This window comes from Sitophilus oryzae, unplaced genomic scaffold (genome assembly GCF_002938485.1).
Source record: "Sitophilus oryzae breed Bouriz unplaced genomic scaffold, Soryzae_2.0 scaffold_1639_pilon_pilon, whole genome shotgun sequence".
NCBI lineage: Eukaryota > Metazoa > Arthropoda > Insecta > Coleoptera > Curculionidae > Sitophilus > Sitophilus oryzae.
Genome location: NW_022146324.1, coordinates 576578 through 596967, shown reverse-complemented (window position 1 = coordinate 596967; position 20390 = coordinate 576578). Strand labels below are relative to the sequence as shown.

General features: G+C 35.4%; 1 protein-coding gene across 8 annotated transcripts in view; it reads left to right on the top strand.

The window, feature by feature from the left end:
* The window catches only part of LOC115880586 (F-actin-monooxygenase Mical-like), a 170200-nt gene extending 150106 nt beyond the window's left edge, over positions 1 to 20094 (top strand). For 5 of the 8 annotated variants that reach the window (XM_030897851.1, XM_030897852.1, XM_030897853.1 and 2 more), the window contains 10 exons: positions 1282 to 1457; positions 2701 to 5099; positions 7871 to 10951; positions 11464 to 11493; positions 13207 to 13327; positions 13386 to 13545; positions 13602 to 13749; positions 15374 to 15509; positions 19082 to 19196; positions 19327 to 19659. In XM_030897851.1, the coding sequence (XP_030753711.1) occupies positions 1282 to 1457; positions 2701 to 5099; positions 7871 to 10951; positions 11464 to 11493; positions 13207 to 13327; positions 13386 to 13545; positions 13602 to 13749; positions 15374 to 15509; positions 19082 to 19196; positions 19327 to 19414 (6454 nt within the window). In that variant the 3' untranslated portion in view covers positions 19415 to 19659. Of the gene's footprint in view, positions 1 to 1281; positions 1458 to 2700; positions 5100 to 7870; positions 10952 to 11463; positions 11494 to 13206; positions 13328 to 13385; positions 13546 to 13601; positions 13750 to 15373; positions 15510 to 19081; positions 19197 to 19326 lie in introns of all 8 variants that reach the window. The other 3 variants (XM_030897849.1, XM_030897854.1, XM_030897850.1) reach the window with 3 other exon arrangements.
* Positions 20095 to 20390: the final 296 nt, after the last annotated feature.

The window sequence follows — 20390 nt, the reverse complement described above, 5'->3', positions numbered from 1 at the left end:
TCAGCGCCCTCTATTAGGTATGTAGAACAGATCAGCTGATGGCATTTTTAGGTTTGGTTTGATTTGGTTTGGTACCAGAATCTCAGCTTGTTCGCCACCCAGTGTTAACACACTCGACTAGAATTATTTAAAAACGAATTGAAAAATTCAGATTAAACCTAAAAAACCTACCTAACATTGGAAAACGATAGCTAACAGATCGATGCAATTAGGTTAGAGCATCGTTTTATCACTTTACCTAAAACCTTAACTCTACACTTAAATTTCTTGACAAAACTACACTTACACATATATTTGGCACAAACTATATTATGCCATCTTAATTATTTAGGATTACTTTTTGAGATAATTTCCTCTGTTTCTCTATCTCACACTCTTGTTTTTGCGAATAAACACCAAAAGAATTGATATTTCTATTTGAATAATAAAAGTATTTTTACAGGCTTACCTTACATTTGCTTTTTTTTTAGTTTTGTTAGAGATATTATTTTCTGTTTTTGATCAAAGTCTCAAATGAAACGGATACATTTGAGACTTTGATCAAAAACAGAAAATAATATCTCTGACAAAACTAAAAAAAAGCAAATGTAAGGTAAGCCTGTAAAAATACTTTTATTATTCAAATAGAAATATCAATTCTTTTGGTGTTTATTCGCAAAAACAAGAGTGTGAGATAGAGAAACAGAGGAAATTATCTCAAAAAGTAATCCTAAATAATTAAGATGGCATAATATAGTTTGTGCCAAATATATGTGTAAGTGTAGTGTTGTCAAGAAATTTAAGTGTAGAGTTAAGGTTTTAGGTAAAGTGATAAAACGATGCTCTAACCTAATTGCATCGATCTGTTAGCTATCGTTTTCCAATGTTAGGTAGGTTTTTTAGGTTTAATCTGAATTTTTCAATTCGTTTTTAAATAATTCTAGTCGAGTGTGTTAACACTAGGTGGCGAACAAGCTGAGATTCTGGTAATTGCTTGGTATTTGCGACTAATTATCGATTGCTGCCGGCGGCTCTCAAAATGTTACCATTATTTTTTTAAATTTTTAAAGTTAAATAACTCGGTTATTGTCAATTTATTTTAAAAATGGTAAAGAGAAAAATATGTTTCTTTTGACCAGATCTACCAACTCTTAAAATACTTGCACTTATTTCTGGGACACCCTGTATAGCTGTAGGTGTTTTAAATTACCTTTTCTGTGACTTGAAATGCTAGTTTCTAGTTGTTTTTTATATACAAAAGTTAACTTGATACACTTGTTACATAATATTTTGTTGTTCCAGTACCGATAGTGACGACGAAGATGCGTATGACGACGCGTTAGAACAACCAGTGACGAAGGAAGGAACTTTAAAATTAGCAGAAAGATGGAAAAAGATCTATAGCAAAGGGAAGCATTCTGATTTAGACGCGTACAGCAGCTCAGATGATAATAGCTATTATGAAAATAGCAGTGATGGTAAATAATTAATCTGTCACAATCTTTAATCGCTTTTTTCGGGTTTCCGTCAATTTTAGAAAAAATATAAATAAACTTTATTAGACTTAGCGTATGTGAAAATTTAAAAAACTGTACTTTTGAATTATGATTGTTGTTTGTTCCCAGTAATTAGTATTTAAAAAAAAAGTTTTGTGACGTTTCGCGACTTTATTATCGTTTCTTGAGGCACTATAGGAGAATCATGTTCTTTAATATCAAAGCAAAATCGAATAAACACTTACCTAAAACATTTAGTATTCCAAATGCCTACAAATTGATTCATGGCGACGCCGATTTTCCTTTTGAGCCTTCCCAAATACCCACGATTTTCTACAAATCAATTCTACTTTCAAATTTTTGGTAAAAAAATGGTAAAATTGAATTTGAAACTCCAACATTTTCAAAACCATCCTGTATCGTGGAAACTAAGAAGACCATGATAATTTTGTTAGAGTTTCACAAAAAAAATAGTTCATGGTTGTGAAAACCCCAGGGTTTATGTTTTTGTTAATTAAGAAGCAAGATAACTCTCATACACAACCAAAACGGAACATTCTATAAGTACATACATTTGGGTCACATGACGTCATCACCTCATCACATCTAGATCACACTGGTTTTATGTAGATCGTAAAATTAGCTAAACTTTTATTTGGACGTGGGGCCTTACACCAAGCCGTTCGATTAAGGTTCCTCCTCGTTTAAGTTCTGGGACCCCATTGTTTCCCGTTTGGTTCCATTCCACGATCTTCGTAGCCTACCCCTTTCCTTCTTCCTTGGGATATCCATTCAAAAGCTTTCTTTGGCCATCTATTTGGCGGCATTCTTAAGACATGACCAAACCATTTCAAGGTTCTCTTTTCTGCACGCTGGATAATTGTTTCTTCCGCCTTCATCACCAGCCGGACATGTTCATTTGTTCTTCGGTCCAGCCTAGATATTTCAGCACTTCTTTTCAGGTAGTCTATTTCGAATGTTGCCACCCTTCGTCGAGGGTTAGAGTTTAGCACCCAGCTAGATCCATCATCAGACTCAATCATTTTTTGGTTTCTATAGATAGATGTACATATACCATCAAAGGCTATTGAGACATCCCACTACTCTCTTGCTTTTTTGAATTCGAGGCTTTACTTCTTCTATACCTAGCCTCTATTAAAATGTTATTACTATTTTATTTTATATTTATAAGAAATAACCTATCTAAGAAAAGTATTGTTTTCAGATTCTGATTCGGACACTGCAACTGAAGGAGAAGAAGAAATCCGTGCTCGAGAACTCCGAAAACAAGAAGTGCGAGTGGAGCCTCCAGTGGTCCAAACCGACACCGGCACGGACACTGAGGTGAAGACAAATCTCGATTACTTACCCCCCGATATACTATCCGACCATCCCAGTAGTTTTGCATCCTTACATAAATCTCCCAGTAATTATTCTATCAGTTCTGAAGTATTTAAGAGCGCCGAGAGCGACGTAGACTATAATATGAACAAAACGTACGTCGATCCTAGCGTAGTAGTAGGCAAATTGACTATATCAAAGCCCCCGGTAGATAGCAGCACTAAGAAATCTAACCCTTTAGCCAGAAGCGCGACTGCCAGTAGCTTAACTAGCTCTAAACCGAAAAGAAACTTCGTATTACCTCCTAAAGAACAAAGGAAGAGTATAGGGGAGGTATTTCAAGAGAAGGTAAAGCTCGACGAGCCTTTGTTGGTGATCAGAAGAACTCCCAGTAAAGTTACTCTACCCAAGGAGATCAAACCGAAGGTAGCTGTCAACGCTAAGGGTCTGGATACGTCCAAATACTTTGGGTTGCCGAAAATTCCTCAAAAATCAAAGATAAAACGAGGTGATACTGCCGTGACTCGATCCAGACCTCCTTTGATAAAACAAGCCAGTCTTCCAGAAACCGCCAACGAGAAAAACGAAGCTACATTCAATTTCGACTTGAAAGAATCCGATTTGGACCACGTAGATGACTATATCGAAGATTTGCTATCCAAGAAAGACGAACTAGAAAAACCAGTTGATTATAGCAAATACGCGACTCAAAATCACGAAGATATTTCACCAGAAAACGAAAAAGAAGAACTGTCTAGTAGTATAGAGGATCTGTTCAAAGCCTTGGAGGAAGTCACTGACGTTCCTCACAGGGAAATGCAAAAAGAATCCGACGAGAAAATAGACGATCTTCTCAAATTTATGGAAGAACTAGATCACCAAACACCTGAAAGAAAAGTATACAGATCTGTCAGTGACGTTAAATACCGGAACTTAGAGCGCCTGTTGAAATCACCGCAAAGAAGCGAATCGGTGGTTAGTAAGCTTCCTAGAAACAATTTGAGTTTCTTTGAGACGATTCTGAAAGGGAAAGAAACGCCTAGAGATAGTAGCAGCGACGAAAATCTAGCGGAACCCAGGACTCGTGGACTTTGTAGATCCAAAACCGAGATTCATTTCAATCGTGGTAACAAAAAACAGAGGACTTCCGTCGATGTTGACGCCGTAGGAAAAGTAGATATCAAATCAGTGCTGAAAAAATTCGAGTCTTTCGAACAAGAGGACGAATTAAAAGCACCCAAACCTGAAAAAAAGATTATAAAAAGGATGTCTCTAGGCAATTTCAGAGATCTCGGAACTGAGGGCGCTAAAATATCAAAACTTCCTGCAATACTCAAGCCAAAACCTATAGGAAATACTATTCAGAAGTTTGAGAGTGAACCAAAGAAATTCAAAAAGGTTGAGTATAAAAAGCGAGAACCCAGAAGGGTGCTAACCACGAAATACGACGAAAAATCTTACGAAGATACTATTAAAGATTTGGAAAAATTCGTAGACGAAGCGATAGGAGATATTGGTGCAAGTAAAAAACTTCCAGAAGTCAAATCAAATGAATTGGGGAAGAGTAAAAGCGATTGGTGTGTGAATATTACCGTGTCCTCGAAAGTCAACCCGGAATTTTTGAAACTGCAAGAAAAAAGAGCTGAGAATCCTTTGACAGGCGTAAATAATGAACAGCAAACGAATTTATATGATAATGTTGGTTCTAACGTAAATTCCGATATTTTGAGACTACATGATGAAAAACTAGATGAAAATTCTTCAAAAGATCAAAATATCAAACAAAAAAATTCTATTTTAAAAGATAAATCAGATGAATTTAATCAAGACCTTGATTTTTCACAGGAAATGAAAGACTTTAACGAAGCCATGTCGGCCTTAACCGAAGAAAGCACTCTTGACAGTACTTCAGAGCCACATAACTTTTCTAAAGCCGTAGATTCGTCTGATAGTTCAGAAACAGAGAATATTGAGCCGGTTATTGGGAAAATTACTGATAATATACCGCAAGTAATTATTACTAACGGAGTTCCCGCAGATATCGATGATTTGTATGCTAAAGTAAACAAATGTAAACCGCCTTTGGAGCCTCCCCCGCCCGTACCGCATCGTCGCAAACACTCCCACGGAGAGCTTCCAGGTGCTCCGTTACCTCCACCCAGGGCAGCCAGGCAGAAGTCACTCGAAGCTAAAACCTCGAACAACGAGAACGTGCTTCCCGTAGCCCCGCACAGAAGACGATCCACTACCGCTTCGCCGCTGCTGCCTCGCAGGAAACACGAGGTAAACGAGCCAAAGCCTCTGGACACCAACGGGCGCAGCACCTCCACCGGTAACTTAGAGGTGAAGCGCGAAGTGGTGCGGTCCTTCGAGACCGCCAAGCCCCAGTTGGTGACCATCAGGTCGCAAAGTAGCGAGAACGTATCGAAATTCCCGCCGAAATTCGGCCGCAAAGACAAAGACAAAGACTGTTGCATTCAATAAGACTTCGTTTTGTTCTAGTCAAGCTTATTATGTGGACACGTCGTCGAAATATTCGACAAACAGCTCAATGCGGATTGAAACAATGTCGCTTTCGTTGTTAATTGTGATCGTTTTGCTTTAGTTCTTAAGGGTTTTTTATATATATTTTTTATTTATTCGCTGCCCTGGCGCAAAATTATTGTTGTAGCGTTTTATGATGTTTGGTTCCCCATTTCTCCCAGCCAACAGTCACGTGTTAAAGCAATGGTAGCAAGGTAACTATGAGAGTGGGGTGGTTCGTTTCTGTTTTAATGTGTTTAATCAGTGCTCTTAATCCATTGCTCACGTGAGTGTTGTTTTAACATCATTTTTTTTACTTCTTTCTCCTTCACTAAAACATAAAAAACAATATTATACAGCTGTTAAAGTAGCGTTTACGAGTCACGTCAACATCCTTAATGCCGTGGCCACACCAAATTATGTAAACCCGGCAGCCTGTGACACCGGCAAAAGTCGGCGAATCAGGTTGCTGAAATCATTAAAAAGTTGCGGCAATCAAAAGCCGGCGGCACGACTCGCGCAGCTAGTCGCCTTTTTTGGTTCAGTTGTATAGTGACATTTATAGAGTCAAGTGTTGACGATTTCCTTTAAGAAACAGATGAGGAAGGAACGATCCAAAACAGTATTGAATCTGAGTGGAATGTAGGAAAAAAGTCATATTATTGATTGAGCTTTACCATAGAGGACAATTTATGGAATCCTAAAAATGAATATTATAAAAATTAAAGCTTTGCAAAGGTAAAAGTTAGAAATTGAAGGTAAGGGAAGATATCATTATTCTTGTAGATGGCAGTACTGATGACAGAAAGTTGCTCAACGCTGCACACGGCAGTGTGGTCCATTAAACACAGGATTTCTACCCGCCGAGACGAGTTGGCGCGAGTTAGCCGCCGGTTAGTCGGCGAGTGCCTCCGGGTTTGCACAGTTTGGTGTGGTCTCGGCATAAGGCGCGGCATGTAAATGTTACAATAGTCAAAATATTTATAAAGCATGTTCAGCTGTGGTTATAGGTTTGTACAGTATATCAAAGAGGTTACATACACAACGTACATGTAAATAAATAAAACAACATCAATTTTATATTTGAAACAGCAATGTGACATATCGCTTTTTATTTGTACAGTTGAGTTTTTGGTGCTGTAATAACTAACTAACTTTAAGTTTGCGCTGCTTTGCAAACTGGTTTATAATATAAATAAGACCTAGATCATATATATGCTTTCGTGGATACTGTTACCTCATAAGTTTTGTATATAGGGTGATTCACGGCGATAGCACGTTTATGGAGAACCGGCGATAGAATTTTTTTGAAAATTTGGATTAAGTAAGTAAAGTAATAGAATAAAGGCACTGGCTCCATCTTTCTAAAATATTTTCAGCATTACAGTGTTGCCGCATCATTCGAAAAGTCAATCAACAAGAAACACAAGTTCATCCAAAAACATGATCGTGAATAAGGTAATTGGTAAAATCATGAATTAAACATGTTTAAAATTTAAATTTGGGTTATAAGTTAACGAAAGTCGATATATTCGATATGTCTAAATAAACCGATTGGATATTACATAGAGAGAGCAAAAATATTATTTATTTCAGTTTGTTATAAAATTACTCAAATCGTTGTTATTTTAAATTCAATCCTATGTATAATATTCAAAAAATCAAGACTAATAAAATTGCTTTTCAACGATATGTCCTGTTCCTATACCTAAACCTTCCGGTTTCTCAAGTAGAGCTATTTAAAAATTAATAATTTTATTATTATAGTTTCATTTCAAGAATTTCATTACCATGATAATTTTAGAAATTTAGCAGATAAACTCTAATTGGTACTTATAAAGTTTGAATATTTGTCATGGTAACAATTTTCTTTAAACGAAACAATTATAATAGAATTTTTATCTTTTAAAGGGTTTTACTGACGAAACCAGGAGGTTTAGGTATAGTTGATTTAGACCGATCGAATATATCGACTTTTCTTAACATATACCTAAACCAAATTTTAGCTTTGAATATGCCAAATTTATGATTTAACCAGTGCTTATTCAAGATCATGTTTTTGTCAATTTTACACAGGTTTTCGTTTTTTTTTTCGAAACTATCAGAGATTGGTCTAGGTTAGTATAATAGAAAAATTTCAAGATATGGAAGTAGTTTCGAAAAATATAATGATATACCAGGTGTTCTATTTAAAATAACAAAGATGCTACCGCTTTTAGTATGAAGCGGGAACACTGTAATGCTGAAAATAATTTAGACAGATGGAGCAGGTGCCTTATGCAAAAATCCAAATTTTCAAACAAATCCTATCACCGGTTCTCCATAAACGTCTAACGTGCCATGGCCGTAAATCACCCTGTATAACTATGTATGTTGTCTACATCTACAACACTGTTATATTGAAACATACATTGCATAAACAGAAAAGACTGGTTCAGGTTTAACAGCTTTCTCCACGAAAGTATATATTATTTAGGATTACAAGTAATTTTGTTGTTAACATCTGTGTCACTGAGCCTTATTTTTTACAGATGGTCTCGGACGAATCCAGTTCGGAATCCAGCGAGATCCAGAATTCGGCAACCGAAATCTCCACCGATTCGGAATTTGCGCAAGACGAGCCTACGCCGACGCGCGAGATACCCGCTATCGCTCTGAACGACGTTTTCGTTACCAAGACTCGAGGAAGCGGCCATGTATCAGACCTGCCGCGCCGCATCCAGGTGACCAGCAGTTTTCTGCAGCGCCCCCTCGATGCCGCCCCCCACCCGACACCCACACCTCTTAAACCGGCACCCTACGCCTTGAATCGCACCCAAAGCACCGGCGGAATCGCCGCTAAAGTCTCGCTCGAGCTAAAGAAACGCTATTTGCTGGGCGAGAGTGGGACGAACAGCATCCAGAAAAGCGGCAGCGCGTCGGCCTTGGATTCTAAATTCAAGAACTTTCAGAATACAATTTCGAATTGCCAGCGGATGCTGAAGCCGGCTGTGGAGCCTAGCGCTAGTATGCAGATGTTCTGTACCAAACTGGACGAGAGATTGTCACCTAGCGGTACTACACCTCCCCTTCCTCCGCCTGACATCACGATAACTACCATAACGGAACAGTCTCCAGGAGACGGAGAATCCGATAAGCAACGTGAAAGTTTCAATCGCGAAACTTATACTTGTCGGCCTGTAGTCGTGGAACCATTGCAATCTTCCGATAGTTTGTCGGCATCCAGTTCCGACGAAGCCCCAACTAGCCCCAATTTCCGTTTCGACTCTATTCCGCGGGTAGAGATTCACGCAGTTAAAGATAGTAATCGCGAGGATATAGCTTTAGACTCTCTTTCACAAGTACCTTCAGAACAACCCAAAAACGTCGCTGGAGAAAGGAAAGTCTTGAACCAACCGAAATCCCTTCCTAATCTTGAGCACGTTTTGCCTGACATTCATAGAGCCCTTCATGTCAGAGTAAGAAGCGACAAGGAAGACTCTCCGGATGAAAATAAAAGCGGTAAGACAACTTTAAGCGGGAAGAGCTCACCAGATGCCACTGCTGCTCTTACCGAAACTGAGCTGTCTGATTGGGCGAGAGACGAGAACGTATCAGATAGTATCGAGTTCGATTTCAGCCAAGATTTGGAAAAGAAGAGGGTTGTCAACATCGCTAAATTGAGTGAATTCGACGAAGCTATAAACGAACACGTTTGCGGTAAAGACTCAAAAGAAGCGGTTAACAAAACCATCCTGGCATCAGCTGTTAACGATTTGGACAGTATCGAATATATGGACACCGGTACTGAGACCAGCAGCGAGGATGGAATCGGTAACAGTCAGGATGGATACGTGTTGTTCAAAAATGAAGACGATGTAGCAGAGGATAGTCTAAACCCGCAAATAAACGAGATACTCGAGGCAAGAAACATTTATCTTAGAAATAAAGAGACTGATAAACGCGACTTATATTTAGCCGATAGTGTTAGAGATGAAAAACATTCTTATGAAAAAGTTGAAGTGAAAAGTACGGAATCCAAACCGGCAGATAACGAAGAAGATAGTTTAGTTGTCGTTGAAACAGGTACAACAACCGAAGAAAATACATGTAGTGATTCCACCGTCAAAAACGTCACAGAAATTGCTAACGATTCCAAAGAAAGTAGGAATAAGCCGTCTTTAAAAATTGAGAATCTCCAAAAACAGCGTCTAGAAGAAAAACTAGCCAAAGTTAAAGCCGAACAAGCATTGCTCAAAGAACAACAGTTAAAACAGTCCAGCCAGAAGGAGAATATTGAAAATAATATTCAGTATGAAGAACACTGTCAACGCTTGCAATCCAAAGTCGAATTTGGAAATGCTAAAGATTCGATAGATATCCGTAAATCTCGACGGAGAAGTAAGAGCGATTCCCCTCAAAAGCCCGATTTAATACGCGAGGAAAAAGAACGACACAGTCCTCCAAAGGACATCACCCTCAATTTGAGTCCAGTCGTACGGCCGGATATACTTTACAAAAAGGAGAATATCAAAAAAGAACGGGACGTAAACCAGAAGTTAGTTCAGGAAATGGTGATGAATAAAATGAAAGCTGAAAACAAGAGTCTGGAAAGAAAAAAGCGAAATAGAGCAAATGTGGGCAGCTTGAGTCCCTGTCGGCCGTATTCGGTACAAAAATCAAATACGACCGATATCGTTACGCAGATTAATTTAAGTAATCTAGACAAAAGCAACAAAAACGACTCGCTAGCATCAAGTACGTACGCCACACCGGACCTTCTGACCAATTCCATGACGCTACAGCACGCTCAGACAGTGAGTGCGGTCCCCGATATTAATAGTTCTACAGAGAAGTACGAAACGCCTATGACGTCAACGCCTGCGAAGCAACACTTATCCAGACCTTTGAGTGTATTTTCAGATACCCATAGGAAACCTCCAGAAACACCTCTGACAACTTTAGATAATTATAGTATGCCGGACATCAGAAAACAACTGTTTTCGGAGGATTTCAAGACACCTAAAGCTCCTCCTAGATACAATAGGCCATCTATTATTCGGACAGCAGAAAAATTGAAGGAGGACGCTAGAGCTAGAGCAAGGTTGCTTTCTAACGAAGATTTAGGTTTAAGTCCCGATGATAAACTGATAAAACTAAGAGAAAAGATTGGAAAAAAGTCGAAAGAAAATAATTTAATAACCGACACGCACGTTCAGGAAAGCATAGAATCGTTGGTGATGAATACAGAGAGAAGAAACTCCTTGCTCTATTCTAACGATACTCTAACCAAAAAACGAAACAATTCTTTTAGAAGATCGATGAGTGGAGATTCAGAAGTCGGCTCGAAGGGTCTGAGCGTTTCGGATATGCGTCCCAAGTCTATTTCGGAAATTCCGAAGAACCTCAGCGTGTCTAAATCCAGGAACATCGAATCTGACTCGAAGAAAGCTTGCAAATCGGATCCGAACCTGCTGGACACGCAAGGTCCGAAGAAGAAGAGCAAAGACAGGGAAAGGCGAAAAAGTATCACCAAGCTGATCGTCGGAATTTTTGCTAAGAAGAGTCCTACGAGTAACGGGACCAAGAGTCTATTTGCCAAGTTGTCTCCAAAGTCAAAGGCCATATCAAAGGTACGTTGTTAAGCTTGATTTAGAACCTCAACATTAGTGGAATAAATCAATGGTTTCAATTAGCGTAGAAGTTTGTTCCTCTAATATCAGTGTGCGTTCACAACGTTAAAATTAGTGGGAGTAATCTTCAATTAGTGGAAAAAGTTAGCAAACTTTTAACTTTTCCGCTAATTATACTTCAAAAGTTGCGAGGAATGTCATTTTGGCCTTTGATTATCATCCCTCAAGAGAAATTGTGGATAGAAATCAAAAGTTTGTTGTTTTATAAAGTTTTATAAGCTAAATAGTACACTTTCTCTATGGATACAACTGACCGCTACAAGCTGTTGCTAGGATATTCTATTAATTTTAATTGTTTTTTAGACATTGTGAATGATCGTAAACTAAAATGTATGAAATGTAATTGAAACCATTAATTTATTCTACTAATTGTGGGATTCTAAACGAAGCTTTAGTAAATTTAAGAAGTTAATATTGCCACCGCTTCTCTTAACATTCAATTTATTTTTCAGTCTTTATCTAGTTTGGACTGGAGCAAACACGTAAGCAAACAATTTTTGTCCGTCTGTTTGCTGTTTCGTCCCCGTTAATTATGTTTTTGTTTTGTTTAATTTTTAGCACTATTTTGCACTAGCATTTTTGCATTTGTATTTTGTCGGTTGAGTTTGTACTAATTAAAATCGTGTTGTGATATTTGGGTTTAAGACTATACTCTGTAAAAGTAATAATTTCTGTAGCAGGTGCCAAAGTTGAGGTTACGTTATTAGATCTTTACAATGACTAAAGAATACAAGGGCACGTAACGCCTATGTACGGGCTGTAACAGAATTTGTGATGTTAGACGCCATTTTTTTGGATGTAAAGAATGAGTCATCGACTGGTCATCAGCGATAATTTTAGCGATTAGTTTCTGCGTAGTGAACTTTGTATAAACTTTATTACAAGGGTGATTAGTTGTTCAGCTTTAAAGTGTAAAAGCCGCAGCAATAAGAACGAGCCAGGAATTACGTTTCATAGGCAAATAAACAGTCCACTACACCTTCTTAGCGTTTTCTTATTCAATTCTATAATTATTTTTCTGTTTTGTACCTTTTGTTAACATTTTAATATGTTTTTTTCGTAATTAATTAGTACGATACCACCGTATACACCATAGACGTAGTCAAAACATTTATAAAAAATATAAATATCTCTTCAAGCAGCTAAGTTAAGAAAAATATGTGCCACTGCACTGTTTGAAGGTATGGTAACAATTTGGTCTCGAGTGTTATTAGTCCTTGTATTCTTTAGTCATTGGATCTTTATTTGTAATATTGCAATACTTGTTGGGAAGTATCTTTTCAAAATTTTTAGTAAATGATACGAGATTTAAAATGTGTCAAATCCTATGATTAAAAAAATTATGTCAAGTTATCCTATAAATTGCGTTCAGTAACATTTTATACCGTATGATCGAAAAGTTACAGTTAAGTTGGCAATATCAAGTCCAGTTGGCTTGAACAACGATCGATAAAATTCTTTATATAATTTTACATATAAAATGGTAGGTAGCAATCTTCATTTTCAGACCAACTGTAACTCTCGCTCTTTTGGATCATATAATAAATTATACGTTTCTTGAATGTCATCATATGTAAAGTAACTTGACGCCATTTTTTCGATCATATGGTATATTAAACATTTATGAAAGCCTTCAATTTGGAGCTTGCTATAATTTTGCAGTTATACAGGGTATAAATGAATAACGCGTAAAACGTGTATGTGATAAAAAATGTGTGTATGTAGAAAGAATTCTTATATGGGTGTATACCATATACAGGGTATTCAAACAGATACTTCACTACTTGCAATATTTTACAACACACAATTTGAGAATTTTTAGGCCCCTTAGACACGCACATTAAATTCAGTGACAATGCAGTAAGCCTCTATTACCATTTAAATGGAATTTTCTATTGAAGACGTTTGTGCAGTTTGTGCATCCAGATAACTTTGTATATACTTGTAAAATAAAAAGAAAATATAGGAATAATATTATTTTTAAAACAACAGTCAGCTTCTAAATTTTTGGACACTTATTCATTTCCACTCTGTATCATTCGCATCAATTATAATTCGCAAAATTAAAGTGAAATTAATAAATAGTGCACTTGTTGTTTTGTCTTGATTATTGTAAAATATTGACTAATAATGTAGAGGTTGTCCTTAATTTATTGACATTTTCAATAGATTTTCTAACAGAAATATTTGTTTAGGAAACCGCAATCGAGGAATCGTTAAAAAGGAAATGTCTCTCAGAAAACAATATCGAAAGGCGCGAACTTACTCCTCCACCTATTCCACCGTTGCCAGAACACTATATCATGAAAGCCACAGGTAGGATTGATTTATAAGAAAATAATAATAAAAAGAAACTAATCAAATTTTGTTTCAGACGAGAGTAGTGACGGTGAAAATATCGATTGGACATTTGCTGGACAAGGATCTTACGACACTCTTGATAAATCAATCAATCTAGAAACGTCTATGGCCAGTCTGACTAGCAGAAAAAGCTTGAAAGCTAAGAAGGCATCCAGGCAGGCTCAATTGAAAAGGTAAATGGAATTAAAAAAGGTGCTATTTCTGTTTACTAACTGTTAATAAAAATTAGGCATAGAATGGCTCAAGAAATCCAAAGAAAACTGGAAGAAACCGAAGTGAAAACGAGAGAGTTAGAACAGCGTGGCGTTAGAGTAGAGAAAGCACTCAGAGGAGAATGTACAGAGAGCACCAGCAAAAACGAAAGTGACCTTTTACAGGTTAGTTTTAAATTTTGCAAGTTGAATTTTTGGTAAGAAAATAAAAAGATTGTGTGAGCACTATGTGCGCACATTTGAAGTGAAACTTCTTACTAACAGCTATTAAATTGAACAATTTGAAGGGCATGTTGCAAAAGTGTACTTTGAAATGTTGAAAAAGTAATAAATATTTTGATTCACTTTCACAAAATTTGTATTAAAATGACAGACTGTCCGTCTGAAGACTCTATTCGGGTATCTCTATCCACTTGCCGAGTTTGGTTCCAATCGACCCATAATTAAGAAAAACCCTGATGATTTCATCCATTTACCACGTCATCCTATAGTCCGTCCCCAATTATGCCGAAAACGATCCACATTTGTTTTCAATATCAAATCCTTAGTCCCACTCTGATGAAGAGGTAAACGAAACGTCGTATCCAACTTTGCAGGGTAGGACTGTGTGCACCGTCGCTTACATAGCCTACCCACCAAATTTGGTCGCGATCGGACATTATCAACTTTTGACGTTTCTTACGTCAAAACTAACTGTCACAGTGACACGTATCGTACACGGTCAAGTTGGCCTTGGTCCATTCTATAACCAAACCAAATTTCATTTAAATCGGACGATTTTTCGTCATTGATGACGAGTTTCATAGTGCACGATACGTCGTCAAAATATCATCTACTTTCAGAGTTTCAGCCCCCTAGCTTACATAGAGCCCGAGTTACGACGCTCCAAAGACTCATCTCCACTTCCTCATTGGCTTACCACTTTTTCGATCGTTATCACTCGCGTGTCATCTCGCTAGCTCGGCCTTGAATTTTTACTCCCAGCGCGAGTAAAGAAGTTTCGCTTCAAAAATCGGGAAAACACAGATTTTCACAAATATCTTAGGAAGTAAAGTTGTAGGGTTGAGTAAGTCACAACTTTTTCCTAAATTAATCATCTTTGTACTTACCTCTTTTGATTTAAAGATCCCTGTGGTGTGCATTTTTATATTGGACATCTTATATATGCGTATGTAAAGGCGCATTCTCACGACTCGTGTACTTGACAAACATTTGTAATTGGTATTTAGAGTATACACGGTGCGTCGGGCATCTATACCTAGAATTTCTAGGTTATTTATTATAGGAACTACGCCGCACTCCAGCCAGACTTTGTAAGGCAATAAAAAAATACTTGCCAAGTACACGAGTCGTGAGAACGCGCCATAATATGCAAGCTCTCGAAAGCCATAAATAACCAACTGAATTAGAATAAGCTTTGACTTAATATATACAGATTGGGTCACCCTAGACCCGTGGTCTGGATTTTAATGTGTACGATAGTTTAATGAAAAATCAAATGCGTTAAGAAAGCGGCAAACGTTGGGTCGGATATATTTCTTTCTATGGGGTGTTGCTGAATATTGCATCAAAATTTGAAACTGCCCAAGTAGGCGTTTACGAAAAATGCCAACTTGTCTCTCAACTGATCATATATTTATCTCTGTCATATGCACAAAAATACAGACCACGGAAATAAAGTGACCAATATAATATACAGAAATATACTGTTACAAAAGTACCATTACGATTTTATAAACGTGATAGTGATTCAGTCGGAAGTATATTGCACACAATATTATTTTTCAAGGAATGGTTCGATTTGATGCGGGACAAAACTGAACTAAGACGTTACGAAAAGGAACTGATCGTGAGGGCCCAAGAATTGGAACTTGAGGATCGGCACGCTAGACTCCAAGCTGAGTTAAGAGAACGACTGGGCAATAGTAAGTTATCTGTGTCTATTAGCATTATTTTTTGATAATAGTAAACGTATATCAAAGTTCTTAATTTACCTAGAACGCACATCTGTATATACAGGGTGCTTCAAAAAACATGTGACAATAAGATTTATTTTTCATATCAATATAGGTCCCATTCTGCTTTTTTTAGTAGTTACAGGGGTCAAATTAATTTATTTTTAGAAAAATATTCCAGTGATAACCCATATGCACGTCTCTGGTGAACATGTCGACACTTTTTAGCATTAACATATGTTGCACTTATAGTATCTTTTGCCCTCAGATTTTCATTTGAATCGCTAGAAGCACATGGAAGAAAATTATAATAAATAGAAAAAAAATGAAGACTAATTCCCTCTAGTTACGAAACGGACCTATGTTGATATGAAAAACAAATCTTTTTTTACGAGAGGAATCTCCCTACGAGAGATGGCACATGTTTTTTGAAACACCCTGTATTACGCAAGAACACATAATGCATGAATATATAATAGCATATTGTTTAAATTCGGAGTAAAAATTACACTTTTTGTGGCGAGGTTGTATGTTTGACAGACGAGCGTGAGCAAGTCCGACATACAGCCTAGGCACAAAAAGTCATTTTTACTCCGAATAGAACATGCTATTTTTTTTTCAAACGCCACAAATAATTTTTTAAACAATTTCAAACGTTCCAAATACGAGTGATATAAAAATATTTAAGTCATACTTTGTATGTAATTATACAGGGTGGCGCACCTCATTCGCCTCGGTTGATTATACGAAAACGGAAAGATATAGAAACAAAATATTTTATGGGTATATGTGGGGAGTCAATGTGCACAATTTAAAATTATTTTGAAATATACAGGATGTCTCAGAACTAAGATCCATACCAAAGTTATATTTTTTCTTATGGAACACCCGGTATTTTATTTCATTTTTGGATTCTTGGGCCCAAAAAAAGACATTTATTTTAAGGGTTAAATATGTTTAAAATCATTGGTTTTTGAGATATTTAAAGATATTTAAATATGTATGTTACAAGAGAATTGATTTCAACACCCTGTACCTTAGACAAGGAAAGAGAGGGGACAGGTAACACGGCAGCTGAAAGTGAGGCAAGTTGTCACCACGCGAAATTCTCCAATGGCGTAGCATCAGAAATTAGCTTGTACCTAGACGGTACAAAATATTTATTAAAACGTAAACTAATATATCGTTCATTTTTGAGTAATGCATATACAATTTTGTATGTTATAGTCTCGCCTTTATAATATCAGAATATCTAAGTCGATAATGCAAAATTTATTTAACAGTCACAGACTGGACTGATTATCAAGACAATTATTTATTTATTAACGTGTGTATAATGTATAATTAAATAAAAAATAATGTAATAACATATGTTTTAAACGTGTATATACTGTATGATCGAAAAAAACGGCGTCTTGTTTGTTTGGAAATGACAATTTCACAAATGAATACTAAAAATTACATTATTCATTGAATCCGTAAGCAAGTGTGAAGGGAATTGACTAGATTCATTATTATACCGTATAATCGAAAAAAAAACGACGTCCAGTTGGCTTGTAAATTACGATCGATGATATTCCCCATATAATTCTACATATAAAATGACATAAAGACTATACAAAACGACATTGAAAAAAGACGGCGTCAGCGATAGCTATGAAATGAAGATCGCTGTCATTTTATATGTAAAATTATATGGGGAATGTCGTCGATCGTCATTTACAAGCCAACTGGACGTCGTTTTTTTTCGACTATACGGTATAATAATGAATCTAGTCATTCCCCTTCACACTTGCGTACGGATTCAATGAATAATGTAATTTTTAATATTTGTTACCTTCAATCATAAGAATATCCTAATTTTCCACCAAAAAAATAAACAATTCTAGAAGCTTTGTGTTATTTTATTTATTTTTAAATTTTTATTAATTACTGAAACTATTATTATACATCTAAATTAGTAAATTTTTTGAAAGAATTTTTAAAAAAATATATGTAGTAACAAGTAGCCCACCACAAGTTTGTCCACCCCCAGCAAATCTTGGCAGGTAAATTTAAGTTTTATATAACAACTATACATATAGATTTTTTATCACTAGAATTTTTATTTTTTTTTATAGTTTACAATTATTTTACATATTTGATAACAATACTTTATACATTTTTTTACATGTAAAATATATAAAAAAATGTTTATTGCAGAAATTGTATTTCTCTGATTATAATTCCCTACGCCACTGGAGAAATCTATGCTGAGTAGCATTATTTATCGTTTCAAACATTAATTATAATAAAGGATATTGAAAATACTACTTGGAATTATTAAAAATAGTTTGGTTTGGATGTGGTACAAAACATATTAAAAACATTTTACATATTTTTACTGCTATAATGAAAAAATGTACATTTTATGACCACATAACAAAAGTTGTGTATCGAATTTTACCTGTCAAATGTAATTCCAGCCACTTTTTTCTCGCTTCGGCCTTTGCAGCCATACGCTGAACATCTCACCATACTAAACAATACAGTTTATAAATTTAAAACAAAACATTTGTCACAAAAAACATAACAATTCGCTCGGTGTCACCTCGAAATCTTGTCACCAAAGTATGGCCGCCGATCGAATTTTGGCCTCACAAACCGATCACGGGAGAATATGCGTGTTAGCCGTCCCCTTTCTTTCCTTGTCTAAGCCCTGTACATTATTTTTCAGAATTAATTCTTGTGCTGAGTTTAAAGGCAAAGATCTGCTTCGATCTATTTAAAAAAATACATGGTGTTGCATTTGAAATAACAAAGTTTTTATGTAAAATAAATCCTTAAAATAGATAACTAATTTTTGGTACCCCTGTATAAATTTGAGGAAGCAATAATATTTTTCAGTAAAGTTTATTTCTTTGCCTTTAAACTCAGCACAAGAATTAATTCTGAAAAGTAATGTACAGGGTATTGATAATCAATTCTCTTGTAGCATGCATATTTAAATATCTTTAAATATCTCAAAAACCAATGATTTTAAACATATTTAACCCTTATAATAAATGTCTTTTTTTGGGCCCAAGAATCCAAAAATGAAATAAAATATATTTTAAATTAATTTTAAATTAAAAAATTATATTTTTTCTTACGGAACACCCGGTTTCCATAAGAAAAAATATAATTTTGGTATGGATCCTAGTTCTGAGACACCCTGTATATTTCAAAATAATTTTAAATTGTGCACATTGACTCCCCACATATACCCATAAAATATTTTGTTTCTACATCTTTCCGTTTTCGTATAATCAACCGAGGCGAATGAGGTGCGCCACCCTGTATATCGAGAAACTATGAATTTGACTATTTATGTCAGTTTTTATGCCTAGGCGTTAAAATGACTCTTTTATATTGTCAATTACGTCGTTGAATACTTTTTAGTAAAAGACGTTTAAAAAAATAATATACTATTTCCTTTGTCTTTTTATTCAAAGAATAATATTTATTTAAAAGCAATAGAGTATATCTAAAAAAAATTTTTATAAATCAAAATATTTTTTTAGATGAACATAAGACAGACGAAGATGTTAAGACGGAAAAAAGTATAATTAATGAAATGATGGATATAGTGGCTCAAAGAGATTCGCTCATAGCCGTATTAGAGGAAGATAGATTAAGGTAAATACCGTACAAACGAAAAAAAAAACGGCGTCAGAGTTAGCTTAGAAAAATATATTTATGGTAAAATTCCAAGCCTATTGTAAAATAATGTATCTGATGAAATAATATTAAGTCTATTCTTTTCTAGGTATACTAATGAAGATAAAGGAATGGAAGAACAAATGCTTGCAAAGGGATTGATGATGACTCCTATCCAAAAGTCCATAGAGAAATAATTTTATCTATAGAGAAAAAATACCAGTACGGATATTTTATATTTATTGAATATATTTTTGAATTAACTTGTTAAATTATAGCCAGGGTAATGTAAAAAACTTGCAACTTTTCTAGTATTAAGACATAAAACTTTTTACTTTTATTAATTTTAGGCGGTTAAACGCACTATGATTTTATTTATTTTGCAATTAATTATTAAGCAGACTGTTTTTATTTTTTAACTTAACAAATAGCATGAACAAAATATATACCGCGTTCACAGTATATTTACAGAGAATGATATTTATTAGAATATTTTTACTTAAATGACGATTTTGAATTCACGTGTACATTTTTACGTGCCTATCGTTAACGTCCATAATATATTTGTATTTTACTATATGGATTACGAAAGCAAATATTAAAACTAGTCTTTATTAAATTTAGTTTTTAAAGGGTATGTATATATACACACACTCTTCAAATGTTATGTCGTTATATAACGGTTACTAACCTTTTTTTAACCGTTAGTTAACGGAAGGTGATAAAATACCAGCCTTATGGCGTTGATTGTGATCGTGTTTGTATTTTTTCAAAATAAGGAATTGTATAGAATTGTACAAAAGAATTAATTATTTTGTGAATGCAATAATGTATTCTTTTTTTTTGATCGTGTGAATTAAAAGCTTTTTTTACCAGATGTATTAGTGTTTTTTTTGTCAAGAGAATGAATTTATTAAAATAAAATATGGCAAAACAAATTTTATGTAAGATGATTGTATCAATACCATGCGTTTAGAATTTATTGTTATATTAAATAGAGAGTATGTCAAAAAGTTTACGAAAAAAGTTATTGCAAAATTTCATGAGCATATCCAATAACAATGAAATATTTTGACATGTTACGAGACATGTCATATTGGCAAACACAAAAATTCTTTTTACATACAAAAAGTAGGATTAGTAGAAAAGTATTGAAGAGTCAAAGAAAAGTTA